The sequence below is a fragment of the Hypomesus transpacificus genome, chromosome 8 (genome assembly GCF_021917145.1).
Source record: "Hypomesus transpacificus isolate Combined female chromosome 8, fHypTra1, whole genome shotgun sequence".
Taxonomy (NCBI): Eukaryota; Metazoa; Chordata; class Actinopteri; order Osmeriformes; family Osmeridae; genus Hypomesus; species Hypomesus transpacificus.
In genome coordinates, this window is record NC_061067.1 from 7716533 (window position 1) to 7743896 (window position 27364).

Consider the following 27364-nt stretch of genomic DNA (forward strand, 5'->3'; position numbering starts at 1 on the left):
CAAAGTTTCATAGCAGGCTTTAGGAAATATTAGGATTCTGCTTCGCTTTGATCTTCTTGGTGTCTACTTGCAAAATGTAGAGACCCCATGTTAAATTTAACGAGCTTAGCCTTTCGCAAATAACTTCTGAAAAATCTATAGACAGATTAAACAGAACCGTACTTGTTAGCCATAAATCTGCTTGCAGACAGGGCACAGTGGCAATTCAATTTACAGGAAACGTCCTTAAATCATACATTTACTGATACAGTTCATTGACACATTTCACTGCCATTTGAATTGAAAAGGCATGGACAGTTTGTATAACATTATTGCAAGTATTTGGCTGGAGTGCAGTGACTTATATTCCAGACATATATGGACACATAGGACTACCAAAGCAAGCCAATAATTCTTACAAGAACAAAACGAGCCTATAGACTTTACAAAAAATATCACTAACAACCACGGTCTATCAAACCCATTCTCCTGATTACATCCAGTACTCATAAGCTTTGTACAGTCTGTCAATGAGACAGTCTCTAATAAATTCTGCAAGTGCGACGTCTTGTGGCAAGAGTGTTTATTACTGGCTATTATCAAATCAAACTAGCGCTTTCAATTTGGTAAAACAGCAATATGTGGAAGGGCATTTAGCTGTTAAATATTTAAAACAAATCCGTTAAATGTTACACTTTTGGATGACATTGTATCTCACATTAAATTGCATGATACTTACAATATTGTGAGAAAATGACTCTGAATGGGCCTTGATGATTCAGCAGATACTAATAAAAACACAAACTGTTTTGAATAGCATTACTGTGCATTGAACTGGAGTCTACACTTTCAGTATTAAAAGATACATCAAATTCTATGAGACACTTGGTGTCTGCACAGACTTTGAAATCAAAGTGAAAACAGACTGTGGGGGGGGGGGGGGGGGCACAACCCCTGCACTAAAGTTAAAGAGACGGGCAAGTTTCTGAACACTGTTGCAACATGATCAGGAATTCCACTTCCTTCTCTCAAGTCTCCTCCACATTGTGTGTTGTTGTTGATATTGTGAGGGTGGAAACTGGCAGGGAGACAAAGCATCTCCTCCAGAGCTGTGACCTTGGGTCTCTGGGGGGAGATACACAAAAGCGGCGAGGCGAAAGCATTCCACAGAGCAGGTAAATAGAAGCCTTGTTGTAATCCCTCCTCCGAGGGCCTCACGTCTGCCCTGGGAGAGGTGGAAGAACAGCTTTTACACATGTTGACATTTTGCAAAACGTGAGAAGTATGGCGTTGTGGGAAAACCCAAAACTTGTTTCCAAGCTAACTGAGTAGTCAGGAGTCTTGGATAAATACATGCTGGGTGAATGGAGGCACCACCTTCTGTACTCTTGCCAAATCATAGGAGACTGAGGTTTTTGGTGGTGACCAGCACTAGGCATCTCCGATTCACCATAAAGGATGAGCAGGTTGTAACTCTGTGTGATGGTAAATTGTAGATCTCCTTTCTACTTTAAAACATATCTGTATAGAATGAAACTCTTTGAAAGGCATTGACTTTTTATTCCACTAAATTAAAAACATTATACAAACAAGCTTGTCTTTTCTGATGATCTCAAATCTAATCTATTAATAAAAGCAAGATGGAAAACATTTCTAAATATTAAGTTTATTGTTTCAAAAATCGACCATGCCATCAAACATTTCAACAGTGTAGTACATTGTGGTTCATTTAAGTTATTGCACATTTGGTGTTGAAACAGTCCAACATTGTTGTATTAACATTTGCTTACATCACAGTAGTAAACACAGCCTTGTGGCTACACTGGTCGTGGTACAAAACAGGCTCAAGTAATTGATAAGCATTATCGGGAGCATAGAAATATTTTCTAGGAATCTTGTCTTTCTCGAAATCCGACCAAACAGTGAGTGCCAAGCAGAGTTGACGTGACTTGGGGCTGAGAAGAACCCTGTGGCTTACAGAGTGTCAGACAGGTGACCCCCCCCCCCCCCTGGTGTTGTCACTATGATGGAATGACTTCCATCCATAGAGCTAACACACAATGGGCAATCCTGGCAAGTTCCCCTTGGCATACCCCTCCCCCCCAGCTTGGTACAGAGGGGTGGAGTTGGCTCAACAGAAGCAGCAACAAGAAAAAAGACATTGGTTAAAAGTTAGAGATGGGAAACAGAAGGAAGCGGGGGGATAGTGGTTGTTGGGAACCCAACCAGAATCCAGCTTATTGGCCATGCGTCTGTGTTGGTCACATACTGAGGGAGGAAAAACAAGTCAGTGGTGTTCTCATGGGATTGTTTCACCTGCAATGAAAGAAGTTATACACATCAGAGATGGGAGCTGTGGATATCAATGCAGGATCAAAGCTTGGAATATAAATTACAGAATCTGCTATATGAAAACCTGTAAAATTACAAGAAATGTTGCATTATCAGTTAGTTCAACTGTGGTCGGTGTTCTTCAAAATGCCAAATGTTTGATTGATTTAATATTTGAATAAGAAAATAAATGTCCATAATTTTTTATGTATAAAATGTTGATCCTGCTTTGATACATTTTAAGTGTGAAACAATCCAACCTATGAAGAAAAGACATATGGTTACTTTTCCACGGCCCTGTAAAAAAAGTACAAAACACCCTCCAACGTTGTATCCCCTGCGAGGTACCTAGTGGAAAAACATTTAAAATACTGTAGAGAAAATTATTAAAAGAAACCTCTTATCAAGTAACAAAGTTGGCAATTAAGGGGATATCCACAACTAGTAGCATATGAATTTGTAACTTGAAGCATAGTCTTGATCCAACTTAATTATTAAGATTCAGAACTTGCACTACTGGAGATGGAATGTCCAGTTCAAACTGGTACACAATAATAAATCCCTTAAAACAGAGTACAAATAGATCCAATATGAACCTGTTTTCGCCGTTGTAAGACAACTAGTCTTATAACATGACTTAAGTGGCATTGCCGATACTTAAAAAATCCATTGGATTGCCATTAATATTTAAACCTATTCAAAATGCAAACATTTAAGTGCTTGGTATTGTTACAATAAGTGCAGGTTGACCAGGTTGAAAAATGAAGACCTCACAAATTTTAGATATCAACACAAAAGGAACAAAAAACAAAACAATAAAACAACGTCCAAGTCAAAAGTTTCAGTTAAACCATGTGATCAAGTGACAAACCAAACCAATTAAGTGTATTTAATATAATGCATTGCTCTAACTTACAAATTCAAGATAACTTTTATGTAATGTGAGATATAAAGAAAATAGTCAAATCTGAGTGTGTGTTTGCATGCGTTTCTGTGAAGAAATTAGGAATATTGAGGACATAAATTTTGTCCAAACAAGTCATCAAATCCACTTGCAAATCCCTACAAAAGATAAAATCCTCATTGCGCTAAAAATGAGAATTCTTAAAGACTATATCGCAACTTGGATAAGTCGCCCAAAATTGTGTACGTTTTAGAGTGAAATGCACATCACCAGATAAGAGCTCTAATCTTATTCAGACTCGGTATCCCATGGTATGTGGAAAATAGGTCTTTGTAAAAACACAAAACACCGGGAATAAGTGCAGGACACATTACCAAGCAAACAGTGAGGACCATATTAAAAAATATCACACCAAAAACAAGCCAGGCACAAGTACTATGCCTTAAAGCAACCAGAAACGAGGACATTAAAACACACAAACATTGTGGGCTAGAAGTTAATCGGCTTCACATACCTGTAGTTTCATGGTATATATGCCAGTTGTTTATTTTTTTTTCCTTTTACCTTTAAAATGTCTTCAAACGCCTATTAACAGAAATGTGGTCCAGTCTTAGCTTTTTGGTTCTACATACAAATTAAATGTTTGTAAAATGATTAACGTCTGGACACTATTCATATGTATAAAAAGTTAACTCGATACATACATCAAAGCACATACTGTATACATATGAGAACACTGATAAACACAGTGAAAGTTATGGTTTTATATACATGATCACTAATATATGGATAATGGTTGCCCCCGCACTATTAAATGCATGATAAATTGTTGCCACTGGATGTAAAGTTGCAAAATTGTATGACTTTTATAACGATCAGACTCTGATGTTAAGAGCTCTGTGGCTTATCTTGTTAGCAAAAAAACGTTGTATCGAAAATTAAGTGGGGGTCCAAGCTGAACTTGAGTATATTAAATTGCATTGTATATGGAAATGGCCTTGTCTGACTGGTTGGATACTGGCATAAGTTCTGGTTCTGGTCAAATAAAAAATCTAATAGATTCTGATTAAATTAACATTTTCTGAGGTTGGAAAGTGCTGTTAGCTCATGACTGTCATTACAAATGCCTGAAGTTGAAGTGAAATATGTTCTGTTATCCATACCAGTTGCTTTGCTGCTTTCTACTATGTCACAAATTAAAATCTGTTTCCTATTTGAGATGGGCATGTTTTGTCTATATATGAGCTATTCAAAACACCATCCTGCTTAAACAATTAACTCCAAATAGGTTTCAACTGTTTCCTGAATAGACCAACACAAATCACCAACCCTAAATAAAAGTAGAACCATTCATAGAACCATTACTCCATAACAAATCACCACAATCATATTTCAACAGAAATAATTACAAACTAGTTGCAACTTATATTGGGAAATCCCTGTTCTTTAAACTTATTCTGCCATAAATGCTATCTAGACCTAACCACCACTTCTCAATATGTAACCTTTAAAACCTGTCTACAGAACAAAGCCTACTCCAGCATGTGTGCTTGAAGTCAAATGCCCACTAATCAAAGGTAGACAATGATTCTGAAAAAATAAAATGATGTCTAGAAACAGAAAAATCTAGATTTTGTACAAATGTTACTTCAGTTCAAACAGCTAAAAGTCCTAATTCAATTATCAAAGATCCAGAATCCGCTATTAAGGAATGCTACAAACATAGGCACTGGGTAGTCAATGTAGTCCTACCACTGAACTTGAGTGAATAACAAACTAGATATATCAACCAAAATGTCTATTATTAGGTAATTTGGGTAAAGGTTGCTGGGCAGTGAGACAGAATTGCTGTCTTAACTCTGTGAATACCAGTTGAAAAAAAGATACAGGAGAGATACAGTCAGCAAGAAGTAATTAACCATAACTATGGGTGCATTAAGTCGCCATTAACATCTCAAATGTTCTCCACTAGGCTGTTCAATTACCCCCCCCGCCCACCCTCTCTCTGGACATCTTGAAGATGTTTTCTGCCTTGAAAGCAGTCTGTCGATGCCAAACGGGAAGACCAGATTCACGATAAGATGCTGCCACCTACAGGAGGGAGGTAACACTTGCAGGGAGTGGGGGAAAAACATGCAAGCAGGAAGACAGCACTCCTCTCGCAACAACGCCTGTACGCAACATGAACACGGGAGCCTCATCTCAACTACCCACACAAAACCGCTACACCCAAATTATTCTCTTTCCTGGGAACCTACTTTGTTCAAGTCAGTCGTTATTGACGGGTGGCACAGAGAGGGAGCAACCATTATCTAGTGTCGATAGGCACAGCTAATTATTGTCTCTGCAGGGTGCAAGAGATTTCATCAAACCTTCTTCCACAACCTGCATCAGTAAAGCTGAGTGTTTATCTAGCAGATATTCTTCCAGTGTGTTCATAAACAGTTACAGTCCTGTCGGGTCGGAAAACATGCTGCTGGCGTTTTTCTTCCTAGTTCCGCAGACTGTGGCAGACGATGGATGAGTGGCGCTTGTACGAGGGGGACGAGGTGCTTGTCTGAGGAAGGGCCAGCTGACGTAGTGTGCCAGAGGGCCGTGTGCTAGCGACCTGCTCGTACACGTAGGGAGCGTTCCTGCCGGGCGGGGCCGTGCGTGTGTGGCGCGTCCTGCACCGGATTCCTCGCGCCTTAGCCGTCAATCAGCGACACGTCAATGTGGGACAAATCTATCATGTGCCTGTGGTGACCAAAAGGAGGAGTCTTAAGTGAGCTGCAGCGATGACAGACAATGGAATGACTGGAAGTGTGTATCGACTGTTTTCATGCTCATGAATGAATCGGATCATCCTCCAAATCACTGTGACATGGATGCCTATATATCCACTGACAAATCTCAGAAGGTTTAAAGCCAACTCATAATTGAGTTGCTGCCTTCAATAGACAGACTTGGCATTGAATCAGTGAATATGATTATTTTTGTTAAATAAAATCAGAGATGAGTCATAATATAAATATATGTTCATAACTGATTTTCTTGTTGATGATATTGTAAAAAAAATTATAATTGTGCTTGGGAAACACATTTGTGATCAACAGTGCGCGGTCACCGCCTGACTGACTATAAAACAGAATACTGGGATAAAGGGCAGAAGGAAGCAGACTGAGTTTACCTGTTGAAGCTGACTTGGAAGCTGTGAGCGTGCTGGGGATTGACAAATTTGGCGATGGCTTTCCTCTGCTGGGGCAGCATTTTGAACATCTGCAGAGATTTAAAGGGGCTATTTTTAAGGGACAGTCGATATTTTGACGTTGATGGGGGGGGGGGGGGGGGCATGGGGAGTCAGCTACTGCTATTGAAGGCCATTTTTGTCCACAAGAGGGAGTGAGGGTGGGGGTAGGCGATAAGGAAACGTGGGTGAACGTTCAAAGGAAAAGACAGAGGGCGCTAGAGGACCACAAGTGAGACATCAACTAGCGTGCCGAGAGATGCAAGAAATCAACTGTATACACCACTGTCCAAACAAGAATCTCCGTGCCTCCATTTTCACCAAGCAGGGCTGTGTGAAGGTGGACCCGGTTATACTGGAAGAGCTCCGAGCAGCAGTGAGCAGTCTTACCTGGATGGGTCCGATAGAGTTGAGCAGGTTCCTGAGCTGTGTGTCGGTGGTGGAGGAGGAGAGACCCTCGATGGATACAGTGCTGGACTGGCCCTCTGGGGACTTCTGGTTCGGCCTCGTGGGTATTACTCGGCCCCGGCCAATCGGACTGGGGCTCGCTGCCCCTCTGCCTCTGGCTCTGCCTCGGCCCCGACCCGGAACCACCACCTGCATTTAAAGGCGGAGAGGGAAAGGGGAATAGAGGGAAAAAGACACAAATTGTTTAGAGCCCTGCTTGAGGGAGATAACTCGATGTTCTAATTACACATTCAGCCTTGAAGTCAACATGTGACACATCCCAAGGGACAACCGTTCCACAAACTTGTGGGTTTGTCTTTACCCCTTCACAATCAAGGTTTTGGAGAAAATAAGGAAGGGGAGGTTCATTTTCTGGTTAGCTTATTTCTACATTGAGCATCAACGTCAAAACACAGTGAGATCTCAGTGCAGGCATCTGTTGCATCTTTACAGGAACTTGGGAGTGAATGGTGGCATTCCTCAACCTGAAAGGAGGAGGAGGAGAAGAAGAAGTACCCCCAGAGAGAGACCTCAGGAAAGAGGGGGAGGATATGAGAGAGGCAAAGAAGCAGAACATACGTTGAGAAGAGAGGCAGAGAGAGCGACAGAAAAAGGAGCAGTGGGAAGGATGAGCACGTTAGAAAGGGGAGAGAGAGAGAAGGAGAGGGAGAGAGAGTCATGGTGGCTGACTCTCCCTGTCCGATGGGACACCGTGTGCCTGGCTGTGACAGGCGTGCAGGAGAGACCAGGAGAGACCAGGAGAGACCAGGAGAGACCACATGTGGCACCCCGGTCGCGTGTCATGCCGCTCTCCGCAAGTCAATATCACAGCACCTGGCAAACGGTCCAGTCTGATCACGCCGTCCGCTCCACGGCTGGGTCTGCCGGACCCAACGGCACCCGGGAGCTAAGAGCAGGACTGATTCAAGGCACTGTTCTGCACTCACTCTCCGAGTACCTTCCTCATGCATCCCATTTACAGCATGCTTGATGGTAAAACAACACTCGGGAGAGAGTTATCCTACCCTGTTTGGCTGCGGGCTGCCTATGCCCCCTCTGGCCTCCAGGGCTGTGGCAAGGCTCTGGAGCTGCTCCCCGGGAGGGCTGGCCAGGGTGATCTTCCTCAGGGGTCCCTGGCGGAGAGGGGGGCCTGGCCTGGGGGGCTGCTGCTGCTGCTGCAGGGGGTCGCAGGCGTCGGGCCCGTCTCCTCCCTGGATAAGGGGGGGATCAGCATTTGTAAATGACTGGTTGCTCAACCAACAGTGGGGCTGGGTAGTATGACGGTATATACCGTGCGACGGTAGAAATGTGTCTACCGGGAGAGATTTGGCTATACCGTTTCAACCGCGGTATACTTACATTTTAATTAAAGTCAATTAAATGTCAGGTTGTTGTACTGTATATAAGCCATCATACAAATCGCCTTCTTGCGATATTTTGAATTGATTTGCTATTTTCGTTTGACCTTGAAGCACATTTGCGTTGGTCTGACGGAATTTTCGATGTAGTGTATTTTGTCTAAGCGGACCACATTCATGCCGATGCCAATTAATTATATATTTGATGACCCATTCTGCAGGTAACCAATTCGATTTGTTGTTCAAGTTTTATGTCTCATGCTGTAAAATTATTGTTGTAAAATTACACTGGTGGCGTTGCTAGCATTTTTGATCTAGGATGACTAGTGAAGGCTAACTATACTTACTAACTGAGAGTGAGGTCATGCCGGGAAATATCAAACTGAGGCTTTAACGTATCGACTGAACTTTAACGAGGTTGATACACCGAAACCGAAGTTAGGATGGATAAATATGGATGGTAAAACTGATCGCTTTTGCTTATTTTGACATTTCCGTCGGAGAGCATTACGGATCCGTATCGAGGTGTGAGTAGTGCAAGCGTGGTTCAGCTACAACAAGCAGCTAAAAGGAGGCAGTCTGGTAGAGGCAGTCTGGTAGAGGCTGTCTGGTAGAGGCTGCCGGGCCTCCACAAGGTGAGGTGGTCTCATTACCCAACGAAGTCACAGTCGAGGCTGTGGCGGGGGAGCACCGGAAAAGGAATTGAAGGTCGCGTTCTCCTTCTCGCACGGAGATGTGACAGATCAATACTGAGTCGAGGGAGGTGGGGCGGGGGGTGGGGGGCGGGGGGGGGGGGGATAAATAAAGAAGCGCCGCTATCTGTGGAACCTGTCCGCCCCACACCTACCCCCGCCCACAAATGGATTAATCGTCCCTATAGAAATCACCACTCCTGATAGCGCCCATCAGTTGCTAAGCTGTATTACACTGGAGTGACATCGGCTTGATGTTCAGCCACTCCGCCCCCCCCCTCCTCCTCCTCCTCCTCCTCACAGCCTTCCTTACCCATCCTTCTTGCCCCCTCCTCGCCCCCTCCTCGCCCCACCCCCGCCAGCTTTTGTGTTGCGTGTTGTTATGCCGGATGAAAATGTAATTTGCCCCCTCCCCCCCACTTCACATCTGTGTGACTAAGCTATACAAATCCAAATCCTCAAAAGTGGCGACTCTTTTATTACACAGGTATTATGGTGCCTCGCCTCCTGTTAGAGAGAGATTAATTACGCCGCCCGTTTGGATGGATTGACAATTCTTTAGGCTGGCACTCGCACCTGAGAGATGGGAGGCTGATGGAGAGAGAGACAGAGAGAGATAACATTGTCAGGGGCTGCCGTCGATGACAGCCCAACAATGTGCAAGAGGAAGCATCAGAAGATACCGCTTTTCAGCACAGCCACGGGCCTTCGGGCCCCCCCCCCCCTCTCCTTCCTCGCTCTTCCTCCGTCGCTCCCTCAGAAAGATGCCGCACTTCAGATAGCTCGGCACAGGTTTCTATTAATGTTCCTGACACTGGGTTATCTTGATCTGCAGACAGCCAGCACATCCTGGCTGTGCAGGGTTACTCTCTGGGACGGGGGTGGGCAGCGGGGAAGAAAGCTTAATCCAAATACTATCACATCTCCTAACACCCCCCCCACACACACACACACACACACATTCCACGTCCGACCGCAAATCTGTGTGTTTCAAACACGGGGGCCCCTTTTGTGATTCCTCAAATGGAGATTAATTAATTAATCGCAGAAGCAGCAACTTATCAAATGAGAACAAAATAATCAGCTTTGGACAAAGGAGCAGAGGGGGAGGGGATCGGGGTTCAGGCATCTAGTCGGTTTTACACTTCCCTTTGTCTTTATCTTCCGTAAGAGAATACCTGTCCTTGTCTTATAAAACAAGGACGTCAACCTTTAAGAGCAGTGAACTATGATAAATGTCACAGCTCACTTTAATGACTGGCGCCTTTCCCGGTAGTCAAGTCAGTTTCAACACCGGGACAAAACATGCGAGGAAACGGGACCCTTTTACAGATCAATTCAAGCCAAAACGACACGGCCATGTCTGGGTGTCACGTCGTAACAGGTTCCAAGGGTTTGGAGATGGGAGAAGGGCCCCTCCGAAGGGAATGAGTGGCATTTCAAAAGTATATGTGAATTATTTGGTTAAGTTCAACTTGTTTGGCTGAGTTGTAGAACTTGGGATAACTGGACGCTGCATATGGGAATATCAAGTGTAAGGCAGGACATGAGAACAAAATGAAATAGCATATTTCAAATAGCATTCACCCTTTCCAGAGCAAGTGATAAAAATGACATACCAAATAAAAATAAAAAAACACACAAAAAAACCATTGTGAGATTAACAGACATTGAAGAAAATCTTACCCCGCCTAGAAGCTTGACCACACGGACTTTCTGTGGCGGCTGTTGAGTCTCTCTACCGCCGCTGTTGGACCGCTGCATCACAGTCCTTTTCATGATGGATTTATTCCCCTGAAACTGGGCCTGGTCCTGGACTGCCCCGGGGCCCTCCAGCAGGGGCATGTTCCCCGGCGGGGCCTGGGGACTCTGGAACTGAGGGCCTGGTCTGACTGGGTTCTGCAAGGGGGCATTCCTCCTCTGCTGCTGCCACTGATCCTGCTGGTTGCCGCCAGGCCCTGGACGCTGCTGCTGCTGCTGCGGCGGCGGGCCGCCCTTGGCCATCTGCAAACGGGTCTTAACGTTTTGGCGGGACTGCGCGGTCTGTGGGGTGCCGTTAGGGGGGAAGGGGGAACCCTGCTGGGGGGAGACCAGGGGTTGCTGGGGTTTAGGCGGGAAAGGGGCCTGTTGCCTCTGCTGTTGCTGTGGCAGCTGCTGCTGTTGTTGTTGTTGTTGTTGTTGGGGGGGATACGGTGCTGCTGCATTCTGATTGGAAAATGGACCTTGTCCTGGGCCCTGATTGGCTCCCTGGCTGGTGATGCGATCGAGCAGCTCCTTCTTCCTGACGCCGGCCTGCATCTGCCTCCTCATCTCCTTCTTCCTCAGGATCTCCTCCCTCAGCCTCTTCTGCTCCTCGATCTTCAGGCGGTACAGCCTCGTCTCCTCGTCCTCGTCGGGGTCCTTGACGACCAAATCAAAAACAAACACGCCACACGTGTCAACATTCTCCTCCTCCAGCCTGTCGGTAAAGGCGCAGCAGAGCGCCATTTGGAAGCACCAAACTGCAGCGTCGCTGCTGCAGTTGTACAGGGGGGTCGATACACCCCGGAGAAATATGTGACAGTATTGATCTCTTTTTTCCACTCTCTTTTTGATGGACTTCATGCAAGGCTACTCCCCATTAATAACCTTTTGATTGGGTCATTAATGAACGCCGGTCACCCTCCATTGCACTAATTACAGGCTTAGTCCAGTCTGGTGTGTCAGGCTGCTCTATTTTACAGTCACTGACTGCATGACCTTAAATCTTTACAGTACCTGGACAATGTGTCCTTCTTTCAATAGAGAAAGTCGGCAGTCACCTAAATGTCACTACCATCAATACTATGTTAAAACTAGCTACAAATTACCAACTACTAGCTGTGACATTACCACACGTCAATCAATAAAAAAAGATATATTTTATAATGTACTAAACTCCATTATCCTGCACATTCTGCCCATCTGCAAAAAGTGAATACCCCAAATGAAATAGGGAAGGGACTCACGACTGGCGTGGCGCTGGGAGGGGCGCTCAGAATCTCCTTCCTCACCACCGTTCTCTCGGGGGCCCCGGGTGGTGCCTGAGACTTGGTGGGGGGCTGGCCTCTGCCTCTGCCCCCGCCGGGCACGGGCCGGAGGTTCTGCCCCGGGCGCATCCCCGGCGCCGCCCTGGCAACGGGTCTGACGTTGGAGGTGGGTGTGGAGGCGGGGCGTGCACTGTTCATGCCGGGGTTGCCGGTGGCGACGGGAAGCTCGCGGAGGTTGCTGTTTCGCTGGGGAAGAAGCTGCATCTGTTTGGGATTACTCTGCCGGAAGAGAGAGAAAGACGTAAAAGTTATTTGAGTCAAACAGTTGGATTTAATTATTAGGCCGTTCAAGTCGTCAATCGTATGAGTAAAGGCAGACAAACGTACTAAAATATAAAAACTGCTTTCGTTTTGTGGTTAAAGGTTATTTTTTTACAAAACACAAAATAAACACTGCCACAGAATCCCCACCGCTATTCTGTCAGTGAGGAAAGCGTGAGTGGCTTGTGCCTCACCATGCGGGGCCTGATGGGGGCGCTGCGCTGCTGCTGAGGGTTCTGGGACTGTGGGGGCATCTGGCGGGGGCTGCCCCCGAGTAGCTGCTGTTGGAAGGGGCCCTGGGAGTGGTGCATCATGGGCCGCTGCTGCTGCTCGCTGGGGTGGTGCTGCTGCTGCTGCTGCTGCAGAGGAAGCAGGTGGGGCGGCGGCTGGGACAGGTCCTGCCTGTGGTGCTGCTGGTGCTGCTGGTGCATGGCCTGATGGGATAGCGGCGGGTCGTGGCGCGAGAGCTGCGAGTGAGGGGGGCCGTGCATCAAGCCCTGCGGACGAACAAGCAAAGAAAATCAACAAAAACAACCAAAATAGAAACGGGGAGGAAATGGAGAGCTGAGCGGGTATGCATGAAGACGTATACACAGATTCTATTCCCCTTTCCTAGTTGACCCACTCTACTGGTTCGGAGCTGATACACACATTTCATGTTTTTCTGGCGCTCTGCATCTGATTAACCTCCAATCTGTGTCCTCATATAGCCTGCTGGATTCAGCCCAGAGCGCTACACTAGAGGGCGCTGTTGCCTGTGTCTGCACGTGGAGCCCATTTTGGGAAGGGATTGAGGGTCTCACTCCAATAATAAATATTAGTCTTTCATCTGAACGCTTCAGTGGCCGCCAATATTAAACTAGCCTCATTTATTTATGTGTTCATTATTAGGGGTCTCAGACATTTTAATAATCGAGTCCGACTCCAACCTGGAGACATTCATGAATAGAACAATAAACCCCACGCGCGCTCCAGTAGGATTGCAAGGACGCCTTCGGGAATGCGATGGATGGCGAGCAAATAAAACAAAAACATATTTTGCGCCAGTTCATATCACGGGGATAAACACGGATTAAAATGTTTCACTTGATCCCCACGTCACACAGACCTGGGAGGCTACGGCATGCGGAACACCAAACACTCACTGTATTGAGGTTGTGTACAGGTTGTATAGGTCACTTACTCTCATCCGTACCTGCATCCCAAACGGAAGCTGCTGAGCGTTAAAGGGGTTCTGCTGCGGGGGGAACGACTGGCGGAGGCCGGGGCCCCCCATGAACTGGCGGTTGTTGGGGGGTCCACCGTGCTGGCCCAGCCCGCCCATGCCCTGGTGGCCCTGGGGAGGGAGGTTGGGTCTGGGGGGCTCCCTCTGGAACAGGCCCAGAGGACCCGGGCCCTGGCCCGCCTGGTTGAAGGCCGGCTGGCCGAACGGAGGGTGACCCTGGCTGGGTACCTGCTGGTGGTGGCTGTTGTTGCTGTTCATCAGAGGGGAGGAGTTGGGGTGGTCGAACATGTGTTGCCCTGGAAACCGCGGCTCTGTTAGACGGGAGGACAACAGGGAAGAAAGACGTCAGGGTGTTTGGTTGCTGGACAGGCGCTTTAGATGCATCAGTTGTCGCCTCAGAAGTGTGGGTTGTATGGCAGGAGACAAACAGCCATACATCTCTATCATCATGGAGTAACCTCCCTAGCCTACTAAACATCTGCCATTTGACGGCAGAGGAAAAGGACCAAATATGCATTGATATGTATAGTGGCTCATTGAAATGTATGCATGTACACATACATATAACATGAAGTGCCACTAATGGTGAAGCACAGGTGGTGAGGCCTGGTAGGATAAATATGTTAACCTCTTCATGTGCAACGTGGGGAAACAGGATGTGTGTGTGTGTGTGTGCGTGTGAGAGCAGCAGGGATATATCCTACCAACCGATGAAGAAAGGCTCTCTATCCTGGAGGGGCGGAGGGGGCTGGTTCCTCCAGGGCTCCATGTGATGGGGGGGGCCGCTGGGGCTGGCCAAAGCTGCCAGGCATGTGCTGCTGGAAGTCCCCAGGTCCCTGGCAGGAGGCACACACACACTCAGGAATTAGAGCCCATGGTGGGGAATACAGCAATCACAAACAAATGAAACAAATTTAAAGTGGGCTTTTGCAGCGCACCATTTCATTTGATTGTGTGCGTGTAGTTGTCTGGTGTAACTGAATGGCTGGGGTCATCTGTATTATGCAGGATTTGGACTTGCGTACATCAATATGCAAGACGATATGAAGAGGACAGAAATCCCTGAGAATGAAGGAAGGCTAAAAGCTGCATTAATCCTGAGTGCCACTTTGTTGATACGGACAGCTAATGTGTCAGGTACAAGGACGCCCGCGCTTCAGTCAAGGATCAGTGCTCGCTAACTTCTTTGTTTCATCCACCCCCCCCCCCCCCCCCCCCCCCCCACCCCCCCCCCCCCCCCCCCCCCCCCCCCCGCTTTTGTATGTTCTACCCCTCCCCCCCCAGCCCGTCCGCCTAGCTACCTTCCAAGGAAAACTAGATAACGATCCTTTAATCCCTCTTCGGAATAAGAATCCCCCCTCATAGCTATCTCCTTTATTCTCTTAAACATCCGTCTCTGTTGAAAAATTAACCTTCCATTCAACACGTGGCACTTCCACAAAATGGGGTGCTTTACCTCCACCGAGCCCCCCAGTAAATGACTTATGATGCTATCGAGGCTTTAATCCACCTTTATTCTACTGCAGACTGACAGTGTTCAGGGGGGGGGGGGGGGGGGGGGAGGGGTCTGCAAAGTTGCTTAACGGAAAGTTAATCATGGGGGCTTTAATCCGAGGTGAAGGAATGGGAGAGGATCACATTGTTATTGCGGACGCCATCGCTCTGCTTCTAAAAGGTCAGGCGCCTGTTTGCACAATGGAGGCTGGGGTTGTATCTCTCTACATGGTACTTTATTAGGATATTTACACATTTGATAAGGCCTGGCTCCCCACTGCCCCCCCCCCCCCCTCCCCTAGACTGGTAATCCTTGATGATAATAAAACAAACTGTCTGAGGGGTGCTCAATATGTAACTGATCCAGCGATAAAGATCAAGCTAGCCAAGACAAATGTCAAACAATGGACCGGGGGAGGGGGCCCAATGTCAAATGATTCATTGAGAAATGGAATTTCAAGGATTAGGCAGTGATATTAATTTGGGACGATTTATCTTTAGACACATTGAACAAAAGTATTTATCTTTGCGAAATGTAGCCTCAGAGTCCCCCACTCATCCCTCTCACCTTGAACAAGTGAACTAGATGATAATGATATAATGGATGATTGTGAATGACTGGGTGCCTGGTGGTAAACAGGAACTTGCTGTTTTATCACCCGCATTTTTTCAATGGTGTTCTTGGCAACCACCGTCTTAAACATGACTGACACCAGGGGAATGTGATGGTGCGAGACATCAGCCAGTTCACCCCCTCCCCCTCCAACCCCCCTCCACCTGATGAGGACTAACAGTCCTTCCATTCCCAGTCAGACCCCATACCATCAATCTCTGCACATCATCACTTGAGACAACACAGGCATCAGTAAATTGACATTGACAGGACACAGACTGAGATTATTTTCTATATATATATATATATATATATATACACACACATATATATATATATACAGTGCCCTCCAAAAGTATTGGAACAGTGAGGCCAATTCCTTTATTTTTGCTGTAGACTGAAAACATTTGGGCTTGACATCAAACGATGAATGTGAAACCAGAGATCAACGTTTCAGCTTTTATTTCCAGGTATTTACATCAGGATCTGATGCACAAATTAGAAAATATCACCTTTTTGTTCGAACCCACCCATTTGTCACGTGAGCAAAAGTATTGGAACATATGACTGACAGGTGTGTTTTGTTGCCCAGGTGTGTCCTATTACATACATTATTCAATCAATAAATACCACTGAATGTCTACACTCAGGTTCAGATTGGGTAAGATAGGTTTTGTCTATGCAGACTGTATTCAGAGGTGAAAACAACATGAAAACCGGAGCGCTGTCTTTGGGTGAAAAACAAGCAATTGTGAGTCTTAGAGAAGATGGAAAATCAATCAGAGCCATTGCAGAAACATTGGCCATAGCCAGTACAACCATTTGGAATGTCCTGAAGAAGAAGAAAACTATTGGTGTACTAAGTAACAGACGTCGAACAGGTAGACCAAGGAAAACATCAGCAGTTGATGACAGAAACATTGTGAGAGCTGTAAAGAAAGACCCTAAAACAACTGTTAGTGAGATCAGCAACAACCTCCAGATGGCAGGAGTGAAGGTATCACTATCTACTGTTCGCAGAAGACTTCATGAACAAAAGTACAAGGGCTACACCAGAAGATGCAAACCACTCATTAGCAAGAAGAATAGGAAGGCCAGGCTGGAATTTGCCAAAAAGTACAGAGATGAACCTCAAAAATTCTGGGACAAAGTTTTATGGACTGATGAGACAAAGATTAACTTTTACCAAAGTGATGGAAAGGCTAAAGTTTGGAGAAAGAAAGGAACTGCTCATGATCCCAAACACACAAGCTCATCTGTGAAACACGGTGGAGGTAATGTCATGGCTTGGGCTTGCATGGCTTCTTCTAGGACGGGCTCATTAATCTTCATTGAGGATGTAACACATGATGGCAGCAGCAAAATGAACTCGGAAGTCTACAGAAACATTTTGTCTGCCAATTTAAGGAAAGATGCAACCAAACTGATTGGCAGAGCCTTCATCATGCAGCAAGATAACGACCCAAAACACACTGCCAAAACAACAAAGGAGTTCATCAGGGGCAAGAAATGGAAGGTATTAGACTGGCCAAGTCAATCTCCAGACTTAAACCCTATAGAGCATGCATTTTACCTGCTTAAGAGGAGACTGAAGGGAGGAACCCCACAAAACAAACAACAACTGAAAGAGGCTGCAGTGAAAGCCTGGGAAAGCATCAAAAAGGAAGAATGCAAAAGTTTGGTGACGTCAATGGGTCACAGACTTGCTGCAGTTATTGAAAGCAAAGGATTTGCAACTAAATATTAAGTCTTATTCACTTAAATATGTTTTAAGTATATCTGTTCCAATACTTTTGCTCACATGACAAATGGGTGGATTCAAACAAAATGTGATATTTTCTTAGTTGTGCATCAGATCCTGATGTAAATACCTGGAAATAAAAGCTGAAACGTTGATCTCTGGTCTCACGTTCATTATTTGATGTCAAGCCCAAATGTTTTCAGTCTACAGCAAAAATAAAGGAATTCGCCTCACTGTTCCAATACTTTTGGAGGGCACTGTATATATATAGATGGATATATATGTGTGTGTGTGTGTGTGTGTGTGTGTGTGTGTGTGTGTATATTTATATATTTATTTGACTTGCCAACAGAAGGCCCTGTCTCATTTGTCAACGGGTTTGTTAAAACCACATAAAATGCAATTGGATGCAGCCATTTTCCCAATCGTCAATTTGCATAAATCCATATAAAGAGCTCTTAGCAGGAGTGTCAGTCAGAAATGCGGCCACCTGATGCCAGAGCATCATTAGCTGGAAGGACCAAAGAACTTGAGGCACATTTGGCTCACTGGATGACTGGCTGGCAGTGCATTTTGTTCCCCCATGCCCATTCTAAACTCAGTAATCACTTTGCAGGCCTTTCTGTAATCTTTGGAATAGCTACTTTGTTACTCCCATACTAAAAGTACCTTATATTATCTACCGATTCCAGATTTTTTCAAATTTAGCCTTGAGTTCCATTGAAAAAGGCCCCAGTACTTCAATAATTCATACAGTATTTCAGTCTTTATTCAGATTTTGTCCGCTTTGGGGACACAAACTTTTTTGGGGAAAGTGCTGTTTTTCCACTGGAAGCACATCCTGGATTTGGGGCTTCAGGATTCCATTATGTGCCAGGCTGTGGTAGCCTTAGCCCTCGTGCATCCATGAAGAGTGACTCTCTAAGCCCCTCCCGGCGCCAGTGCCACCTCCAGGACCCACCGCCTCCTGGAGCCCCTATCAACGCCGCCCAGTTGTGCAGCAGGAGCCCGATATCGGTGTGTTTACAGATTTGCTCTAACAGTATTTGGCTAGGGCGGCCGGCCTAAATGGCGTAATGATATTGCTCTCACAAAGAGGCACGCTAACCGTGTGATGGGAGGCGAGAGAGGAGACAGAGGGGGAGAGGGAGAGAGAGGGACAGCTGCTACTCACAGGGAACCTCTGAGGACCCACGGCAGGTCTGGGCTGGCTCTGAGCAGGCGGCATCAAGGGCACTGCAATGAGAGAAAGAGCGAGAGAGGGGTGGAGAGAGGGGGGAGGGGTGGAGGAGCATGGTGGGTAGAGATGGGAGGGGGAGGGGCAGGGGGGTAGGGAGCAGGACGAGCGAGGGGAGAAAGAGGGAGGAGGGGAGTCCATTAGACACCTCGCTGCTAAACACTGTTACACAGGCACGCGTCTTATATTTCCCCCTCCAAGAAGTGCTCACATTTACACACTGTTGGGAAGCAGCCAGCAGCCATAGGAAATTGTAAAAGCATGTGATTTAGCCCAATGATGGAATACACATAGTAGGCACAAAGGTTAAGACTTGCCACAAAAATTCTTTCCTCATCCATAATGGTTAAGACTTGACACAATTCTACATGCATTATCGTCTATTCATAATATATAAAATGTGATTTTTTGGGGCATCAATAATATTTGTGGGAATAAATGGGAGACATTTCAGGGACGGTTTATTTGCAAAATCAGGTTTGGGATACGTGCCAAGCAGAGGAAATAAGCATCCCGTTATCCTGCCCTCCCCCCAAACCAAACACAGCGGCTGGATGTCTGTCTCTCCACACACATACAATGAATCATGACTGGAGGCAATCCCTGATCTTTCAGTGGGACTCTTCCTCACAGGAGGAGGAAACAGCCGCCTCCCTACCCTGACACACACACACACACACATTCACACACACACACACCTTGCTAACAAATTTCAATTGCAGCCTCGACAGACAGGCCAAGATAAACCCATCTGGGGGAATGAAATGGCGATGCCGCCAAAAGGAGGAGAGGATAAACCCATTACTGGCGGGCAGACCTATTCACTTGTCATTCAGGCAAACAACAACATGACACTCTAATCCAGACACCTTTCAGCGCAGTTCAAGGATAACTGCCAACCAAAATGGCAGCATAGGGCCCTTAACCCAACAACTTGCACAAGCCACAGTCCAAGTAACCAATGAAAACAATCATTTAAAACACACACGTTATATAATGTCTACCTTAATGTACCAACCCAGCAAAACAACCTCCAACCCACAGCACTGAGAGGGACTGAGACCTACTTGGGGCTCCAGGCTTACCTTGGGCAGGGGATGAGGAGGGGCCCCTGAAATGGGGGTTGATGTGGATGTTCTTGGGCTGCTGTGGAGCCTGCTGCTGGCTCTGGTGCTGCTGGTTCTGGTGCTGCTGGTTCTGGTGCTGCTGGCTCTGGTGCTGCTGGCTCTGGTGCTGTGGGTGGGGGTTGCTGGACGGCGGGGAGCTCATCACGCGTGCCTGCGGTACCATCTGCGGCCGGGCCGGCGAGCCCTGTGTGGGGGTCGAGCGGTGGGCCATGTGGGGGGGGATGAGGGGCTGCAGGGGCTGCTGGGCCAGAGGACCTCCGTGTTCCAGGAGAGAGTTTGGAGTGTTGTGGTGGTGCTGGTGATGATGAGGGTGATGGTGGTGGTGAGGAGGGGGCATTCTAGAGAGAGACAGCTAATTGGAGGTGTAGATGGACAGATGGATAGAGGCAGGGAGAAACGTGGAGAAACGGAGGGGTAAGGATAGAAAGAGCACAAGTCAGAAAGGGTTGTGTCTTGGAGGTCCACACTTTCAGTTGATAAGCTGAACAACCTATTCTTGACAAGCCAATCACCCAACATAACTTCATAAAAAGAATTCTAATCTCCAATCAATAAAGACAACTCAACTAAGACGTATGCATCAATATATGCAGCAGGACTGCTTTAGTAAGACATAAATTCCATTGAACCCTTCTTCATTCACTACAGACCTTACACTTGTTATGGGTAACTAATTGGGGGTCCAATACTTCATCATCTTGCAAAGCAGCACCATTTGAAGAATTACACTTATTTTTTCTAAAATGTTTTAAATTGACTTTCCATTTGACAGAAATGATATCAAAGGCTTTGCATGAACGGACGAGCAACTTAAACGAATGGATTATGAGCTTGGCAAGATATCTAACAAAAAGCGGGGGCAAGCAACTAAATCCTATGCAAAGAACAAATTAAATTTTGTGTAATGCCCACTAAATGGACCCTTGCCAAACGATTGAGTATAATCCATATATCAACACTGATAAGAGAAGTGAGGTTTTGGATGACTTAGTTCACTAACAAGCAATCTCAAAAGCCAATAGGAAAAGAGCAATGTGCCACACACAGGTAAACTATCCAACACAAGGGTGAACAACTTGCACATCTTAAGCTTTTCCAATGTCAAACTATTGATTGAAGGAAAAATGTGTCCATGTGCCACCATACCAACAGGCTACTGCGGGTCAGAGTGAGCAAAGGGTCGAGTCAGTACCTGCATGCCCATGTGTAGAGGCATCATTGGAATCCTCTGGTCATTCATTCTTCCTCTTCCTCCACCCCGGAAGTCCCCCATCCCGAACCCAGGAAACATCCCTCTCCCTCCCCGTCCTCCTCGTCCTCCTCGACCACCGAAGCGACCCTGCCTCCGTTGGCGTTCTTGCTCCTCGAACTCCATCAGGTCGGCTTTGGCCTCCTCGGAGAGTTCTGGTGGGGCAGGAGAACCCATCAGAGAGAAAACACCAACACACTCTAGAAGAACCCCTGGAAGGACTTCAGGGCTTTGTTAAAAACATGTTTGAGAGTGGAAAATGTAAGTCAATGTACCTAGTGTTTCAGGTATGTTTCTTCGTTTGCTCGCTGCGTCGGCCAGCCGCACAACGCTGACGTCCTTTCGCTCGGTCTTGAAGCGCAGCCGTCCGGACTCTTCGTCATCTTCCTCCTCTTCGTCAGACTCTTCCTTCATGTCCTCCTCAGCTTCCTGTTCCTTCTCAACCTGAAAGGGAAGGAGATTCACCTTTTTCAGGAACTTCCAATCAGACTTTTTATTTTCTTAATTTGTCATTTTTTTGCAGCCCCTCCACAAACTCACACCAGGGTCTGTCCAATTTAGCAGAAAATGTGTTCAAACACAAACGAGTGTGCAGTAATGTTACTAGGGGAGCTAGGGGGACTTGATTAGACTATGGGGAGGGGGCATGGAGACCTGGGGGCCCACCTCGTCTGTGTCGGGGAACTGGGAGCCGTCGGCCGCCTCCTCTTCCTCCCCCTCAGGTGCCTCCTCCTCCTCCTGGTCCTGCTGCTGCTCCTCTACCTGCTCCTCCAGTCGCTCATCGCCAAAGCTGGTCGAGTAATCATCAACCTAAACACACATACAGGGCCCCGATGTCATTGCTGTGTCGTATAGTTCTGAGCGCATCTCTCAAAATATTGGAGCGCATCTCTCAAAATATTGTTCACCAACATGAGCAAACAATGGAGTGCTAAAGCCTTAGCGTACGTGCTGGGGGTTAAGCAATGAGACAGCTAAACAGAGCTTATTGGACATTTGATTCAAAGGATGAGTCTTATCTCATTATTGTAAATCACTATAGAACAGCAGGGTATCTTGTAAGTTTTGGCTGTACATCCTGTTTTACCATGGCCATATCCCTACTCATTAACAGTTTAGGTTTTGCACTATGCAAACATTTTAATTAGCATAATTTAAATAAGGGATCATGTCTCAGCAAAAAAAAATATATAAACACAAATGTAAAAAAAAAAAAAAAAAAAAACGATTACATATAAATCAAGGGTATCAATAAATGTAAAATGAGCACAGAAAGAAAAACATTGAAATGTTATGAAGGGGGGTTGTGCGTGTACGGGAGCTGGGGGGGGGGGGGGGGTCCACTGAGCCCCTTGGCATTACCATAACAGTGGGAGCAAGCCTTCATTACTATTCCTGACGGCATTTGAAATTCAATGAGATGTAAATGTTTGACATGATACACAGAAATGCAGGGGTGGGGGGGGGGGGGGGGGGGGGGGGGGGGGGCGAGAGAGATAAAAACATACTCTCTGCTTCAGTGATGGTGAAAATATCAGCTACTGACTCCTACACAAATCACTTCTTTGTTGGGCCTGGCTGCAAATTCATGAGTCGGCACCAGGAACATCACACTAAAACACACACACCGAGGTATGACACGACAGTTTCCATGACTTCGCTCCAACGTTTGAATCCCAACGCAGTTCAGAATTCAACTATGTTGATAAAAGCTCTCTGCCAACCGCCTTCCCCAACTGCTCACATCACGGGTCCAACTCTGAAGATTGTAGAGCGTGACAGGGGTCTAGATGTTTACCAAAAACACACAACCATCTGGTAATGCATGTAGAAATCGTTTGAAGGCATGTCATGATGCTTCATAACAGGAGTCAAATGACTAAACAAGGTCAGGCTGGAGGTCAGGGGGACAGTGTTTGGTGTTCTGCACCATTAACCTGCCATCGCCCCCCCCCCCCCCCCCCCCAACTTACTGGAGGAAAAACGCCGCTCCACACTGCTGATATAGATGGGCAGATTGCCCCAAGGGAACAGAATGCCATAATCCCTTAAACTGTTCCACATATTACCTCTGAATACCACAGCAAACAGAAATGCTAAGCCTCGCCAGTTAAGTGACCTTGTAAACACTTTGTTATTATGGACAGGAGATACAAATGTGCATTCCCTCGCAATGCGTTTCAACTGCTGCACATCCACAGTAAAAAGGTCAACGGCTTATCTGTTTGAAAAGAAGTTTAAAAAAATGTGCTCGATACATCTTTGTCAGGTGTCAAACGCCATTGCGTGTCAGCAGATGGACGGTAACAGACATCGCACACGGATCCGACCTTATCTCTCATCCTCCCATTCCGCGGTGAAAAAGGGGGAAATGGAAAAGAATAAAATGGGGCGAAAATCGCATCAATCATTACGAAACTGGATGTGATGTCCTTAGGAGGGTCAATAATCTTTTCACCTATGTGAGACTTTATCAGATCAAGTCAAAGCCCCAGATAAAAGGCCCGGCACATTAACCTCAGTCCAATTGGCAGCACATCTCTCCATGCACAAAGCAGCCTCTAACTCTGACAAAGATACAGGACCCAAGGTCACAATGGCACAGGCCTTTCAGCAAGCGACCGAGCGCCATTACACCGCGCCAAACAAGCTGTCAGTGCAAACTTTGTCAGCGGGCAGATAAATAAACTGCGGGAGGGTGATAATGGATCTAATCCCCCCCCACCCCCACCCCCCCAACCAAACCACATCCCCTGGGGAAAATCCCCCTGAATATATCTGAAATGTGGCCCTGAAAAAAACGCAGACAGGGAAAATTGACATTATCTTTTTTTTTTTTTTTAAGTACAATGGAGTAAGACGGGAAGGAGTGGGGCTGGGCAGAGGGAAGAAAGGAGGACTCACTTGAAATTCATCATCTATGGGCTCATTGATTTGAATGTCAAGCACTTCGTCCTGGTAGAGCTGGTCCACCTCTTCCTGCTCTCCAGAATACTCCATCTGGTCTTCAGCCAGTCCTGCGTCGTCGGGCAGGCCGATGTACTCCTCCTGCTCCTCCTCACCGGTGTAATCGTCCCCCTCCTGCAGATAGCCACCCAGCTCCGCCTCCTCGTAGCCTTCCTGCCCCAGGTTGACCGCCTCATCTGTGTTGACCTGCTGGTCAAGGCATCCACCCAGAGTGGCGTTGAGGCTCCCGCCATGCCCGCTGAAAAAGCATTACAAAAAAACAGAACAGTGAATGGCGAACCCGGGTGTTAGCAACACATGTGAGTGTCACAATGGAGGAGATCATGCGGACAAAGAATCGGCCACATAGTCGATGTAGATGCTGTCAACAAACCTTATGTTTTGATCTTCGTCGTCACTCTGCAGAAGGTCATCATTCAGCTCTTCATCTGAAGCCTCTGAAGGATTCTGAAATCAAATTACCAGATTGTATTCAATCTATCGCAAGCCCACTTGGTCAGTTGTTTATCATGATTGTTTCTATGAGCCATAGGTTTTATGTATAGACACATTTGCCAAGTCATCCTTGAATTAATTTTTGATCAAATGTATTTCTGTGTGATCAACCCAAACAAAATTTCCATGTGGTGAAGACAATCTGCCCAGGTTAAGGACTTTTTTTTTTTTTTTTACCACTCTACTTCCTCCCGAGTTCACGTCAACACATGCTCCTGTGGAGGAGACACCTGCTACCAGCCTGCTGTTCCATTCTACACCGTTTACTCAGATACATAGGATGCGTCAATTACCAAATAACTCACTTAAACCTTGTCATATTGCATTGTAAATGTGGTTTTGTCTTACTTTTTTAGATGTCAGCCAATCTTCTGCCAACAAATCACCCTCAAAATCACTTTTAAAAGGGAGAGAAAGCAAAATATAGGTTACAAGGAAGTAAACAAACCCAGAGAGACTGCATGCGACTCAAGGGATATTGCATCGTCAGTTAACCAATTTTAACAATCCTGAACATTTAAAGATTTAGGGGGTCTAATATCCAGCAAATTTCCCTTCCCGGCCTGCCTCAAGACTATGGCCCGCAAGATATTTGCATCCCACATTTGCTAGGACCCCAAACTCTACACTTACCTCTCTAAATCGTCATCCTCCTCTCCTCTTCTTCTGCGGGACCTCTCAGCACCTGGTTTGTCATACTCATCAAAGCCATCATCTGCTATCAAAAAGACAAGACCTATTATAGTGAATTTGAGTAGTTATATTGCCTTTACATAACTAATATAATTCATCAAATAAATGTATTTTAAATTTGGGGCATACTGGAAATATGAAAAAAACACGGGTCAACCATATTCGGTTATAGTTGTTTTTTCGCTAGGTAGGTACCAAGGCAATGTTTAGTACTTAAGCTGACCTGGATAGTAAACAAGGTAACGAGCCGAAAATAGCACCAATTACACAAACTCGCAGAAATCGTGTGCTTTCAAAACTAGCTATAATAATCCTATACATACGCAAATAAACATTGGGTTGGGACACATTTTGATCGGTGACGCTTAAGCCAATTACTAAATTAACTTTCTAGCCTAACTGATAAGTGCGCGGCTGACAATAGTAGACAAGACCTGAACAAGGCCTCGCTTGCTAGCAAGCAGCAACTCAGTATGCGCCAGCAGAGAAAGCAAGCTAGTTAAGTATACACTACGTTGGCTCGCGCTGCCGAACAAAAACTGATCAAACTACCTTGTGCAAAATGCAGTAACTTACGGCGCACGCAATCCTCCTATGTAAATGCAATAGTGCAATCAGCACAGTAGGAACATTGATTATAGTTTGCTAGCCAGACAGACGTCGGTAGCCACTACTAGCTAGCTTGCTTTTAAGAGTAAATATTGCTGAACTACGACGATAATATGCCGTGCTGTTTAACGTGTGCTGCGCCAAAAAAGAAGTCACACAAGTAGTCGTTTATAAAGGCAGAAATAACAATGTTCGTTGATGAATACAAATATTGCTATGTTTGGCAACATTTTACAACAGAACGTATATGTTAACTAGCAAGAAAATACATTGTTAGCTATCACACACTGCTCTCGCCAGGTACGCTAAAGCTACAAGGCCTTGTGTTCAGGCTTTCTTACGCTAGCTAACTAGGCTATCATGTTTACTAATCATTTAGCTGACGTAAAAATTGAAAAATCCTACCTTGGGCACTTGCCGCCATTACGCAATACCGTTTCCACGATGTATAGGGGTTATAGTAGGCTATATGATTGAGAAATGCATTGAGATTTTTACGATTTGGGTTTCAAACAACCAGCTTGCTAGTAGTAGAACCGTCAGGGCTTTGCACCACAATCAGAGCATAAACATGGCAGAATGGTAAAAGCCCTGGTGCATTCTGGGTAACCTACAATGAGTGGTCCTTAGCACCGATCAGAAGTCAGTTCTTGGTGTCAAAAAGCACTCCCTCTTGGGTTAGGTTGAGTAGCTTTTAGATCTGGAGTTTTGGTTGGAGTATTTGGATAGGTGACACAGGCCTATTGATGATGAGTGTAGAAGGATGTTTTCGCTGTTTGTTTAGCCTAAAATGCTGTGTTTTGTCAGTCAATGTAGTATAACTGCAACAGTAAGACATTATTTTGATACCAGCATTACATTATACGTTAATATAATTTACTTTGAATGGCTTATTTTGTCACCTACTCTGACCCCTTCATCTGCAGGATTTTTCCTTCTCTCTTTATTCGATTTTTCATTTGACCTGGTTGTGTGTATCAAGAGACTGCAATGATGTGCACTGCTATCCCCAGAACTGGTTACAATATTTGTATTTTGGTGATAAATCAATATAACCTTTTTGGCCCTCAATATAACTGATCTAAATGGACAATAACAACATTTTTGAGAAACAACATTTTATATTTCTGCATTTAAACTTCAGAACAATTATGACATTTTTACTGATAATGTTTATGACATTATCAGAATATATCTGCACTCACTGTCTTATGCCTGATGCTGTGATTAAACATGGATAAACATTGTAAATTCGATTACTTAATTACCATTGTCAGGTCTTGTACGTGGGATCAGACCATCAACCAGCCAAAAAGGAGTGAAGTTAGGAGAAATGTTGCCAACCTTTGTGCATAACAGATGATCACCATCATCATGAAAAGAATGAATGATCCATACAAGTCTGCCAAACTCTTAGTTATGTAATAGTCCAATTGTATCATCCACGCACATATGATTGGGCATATACATAGGTTTGGACATAAGATACTGGGGTCAGTAGACAGCTGATGTAGCCAACATTTAGCTGTTGCTGACATTGATATGCTTTAATGATATATTGGGATCAATTGCAGTCTACACAAGTTGCTGTTTTAGTTTCAGTGTCAATAGTGCAGTTAAGCCAATATTTATTCAAGTCACATATATA

General features: G+C 45.6%; 1 protein-coding gene across 1 annotated transcript; it reads right to left on the reverse strand.

Moving 5' to 3' along the window:
* Positions 1-1639: 1639 nt before the first annotated feature.
* Positions 1640-26303, reverse strand: rbm33a (RNA binding motif protein 33a). The gene is given in 20 exon segments (XM_047024250.1): positions 1640-5950; positions 6384-6472; positions 6831-7037; positions 7913-8098; positions 10624-11337; positions 11925-12224; positions 12461-12763; positions 13450-13816; positions 14199-14272; positions 14274-14327; positions 18514-18575; positions 19662-20055; positions 20896-21107; positions 21228-21396; positions 21619-21762; positions 23857-24157; positions 24293-24366; positions 24763-24811; positions 25048-25150; positions 26122-26303. Coding segments are annotated over 20 exon segments (3870 nt in total). The 5' UTR covers positions 26141-26303; the 3' UTR covers positions 1640-5901.
* Between the last annotated feature and the right edge of the window lie 1061 nt (positions 26304-27364).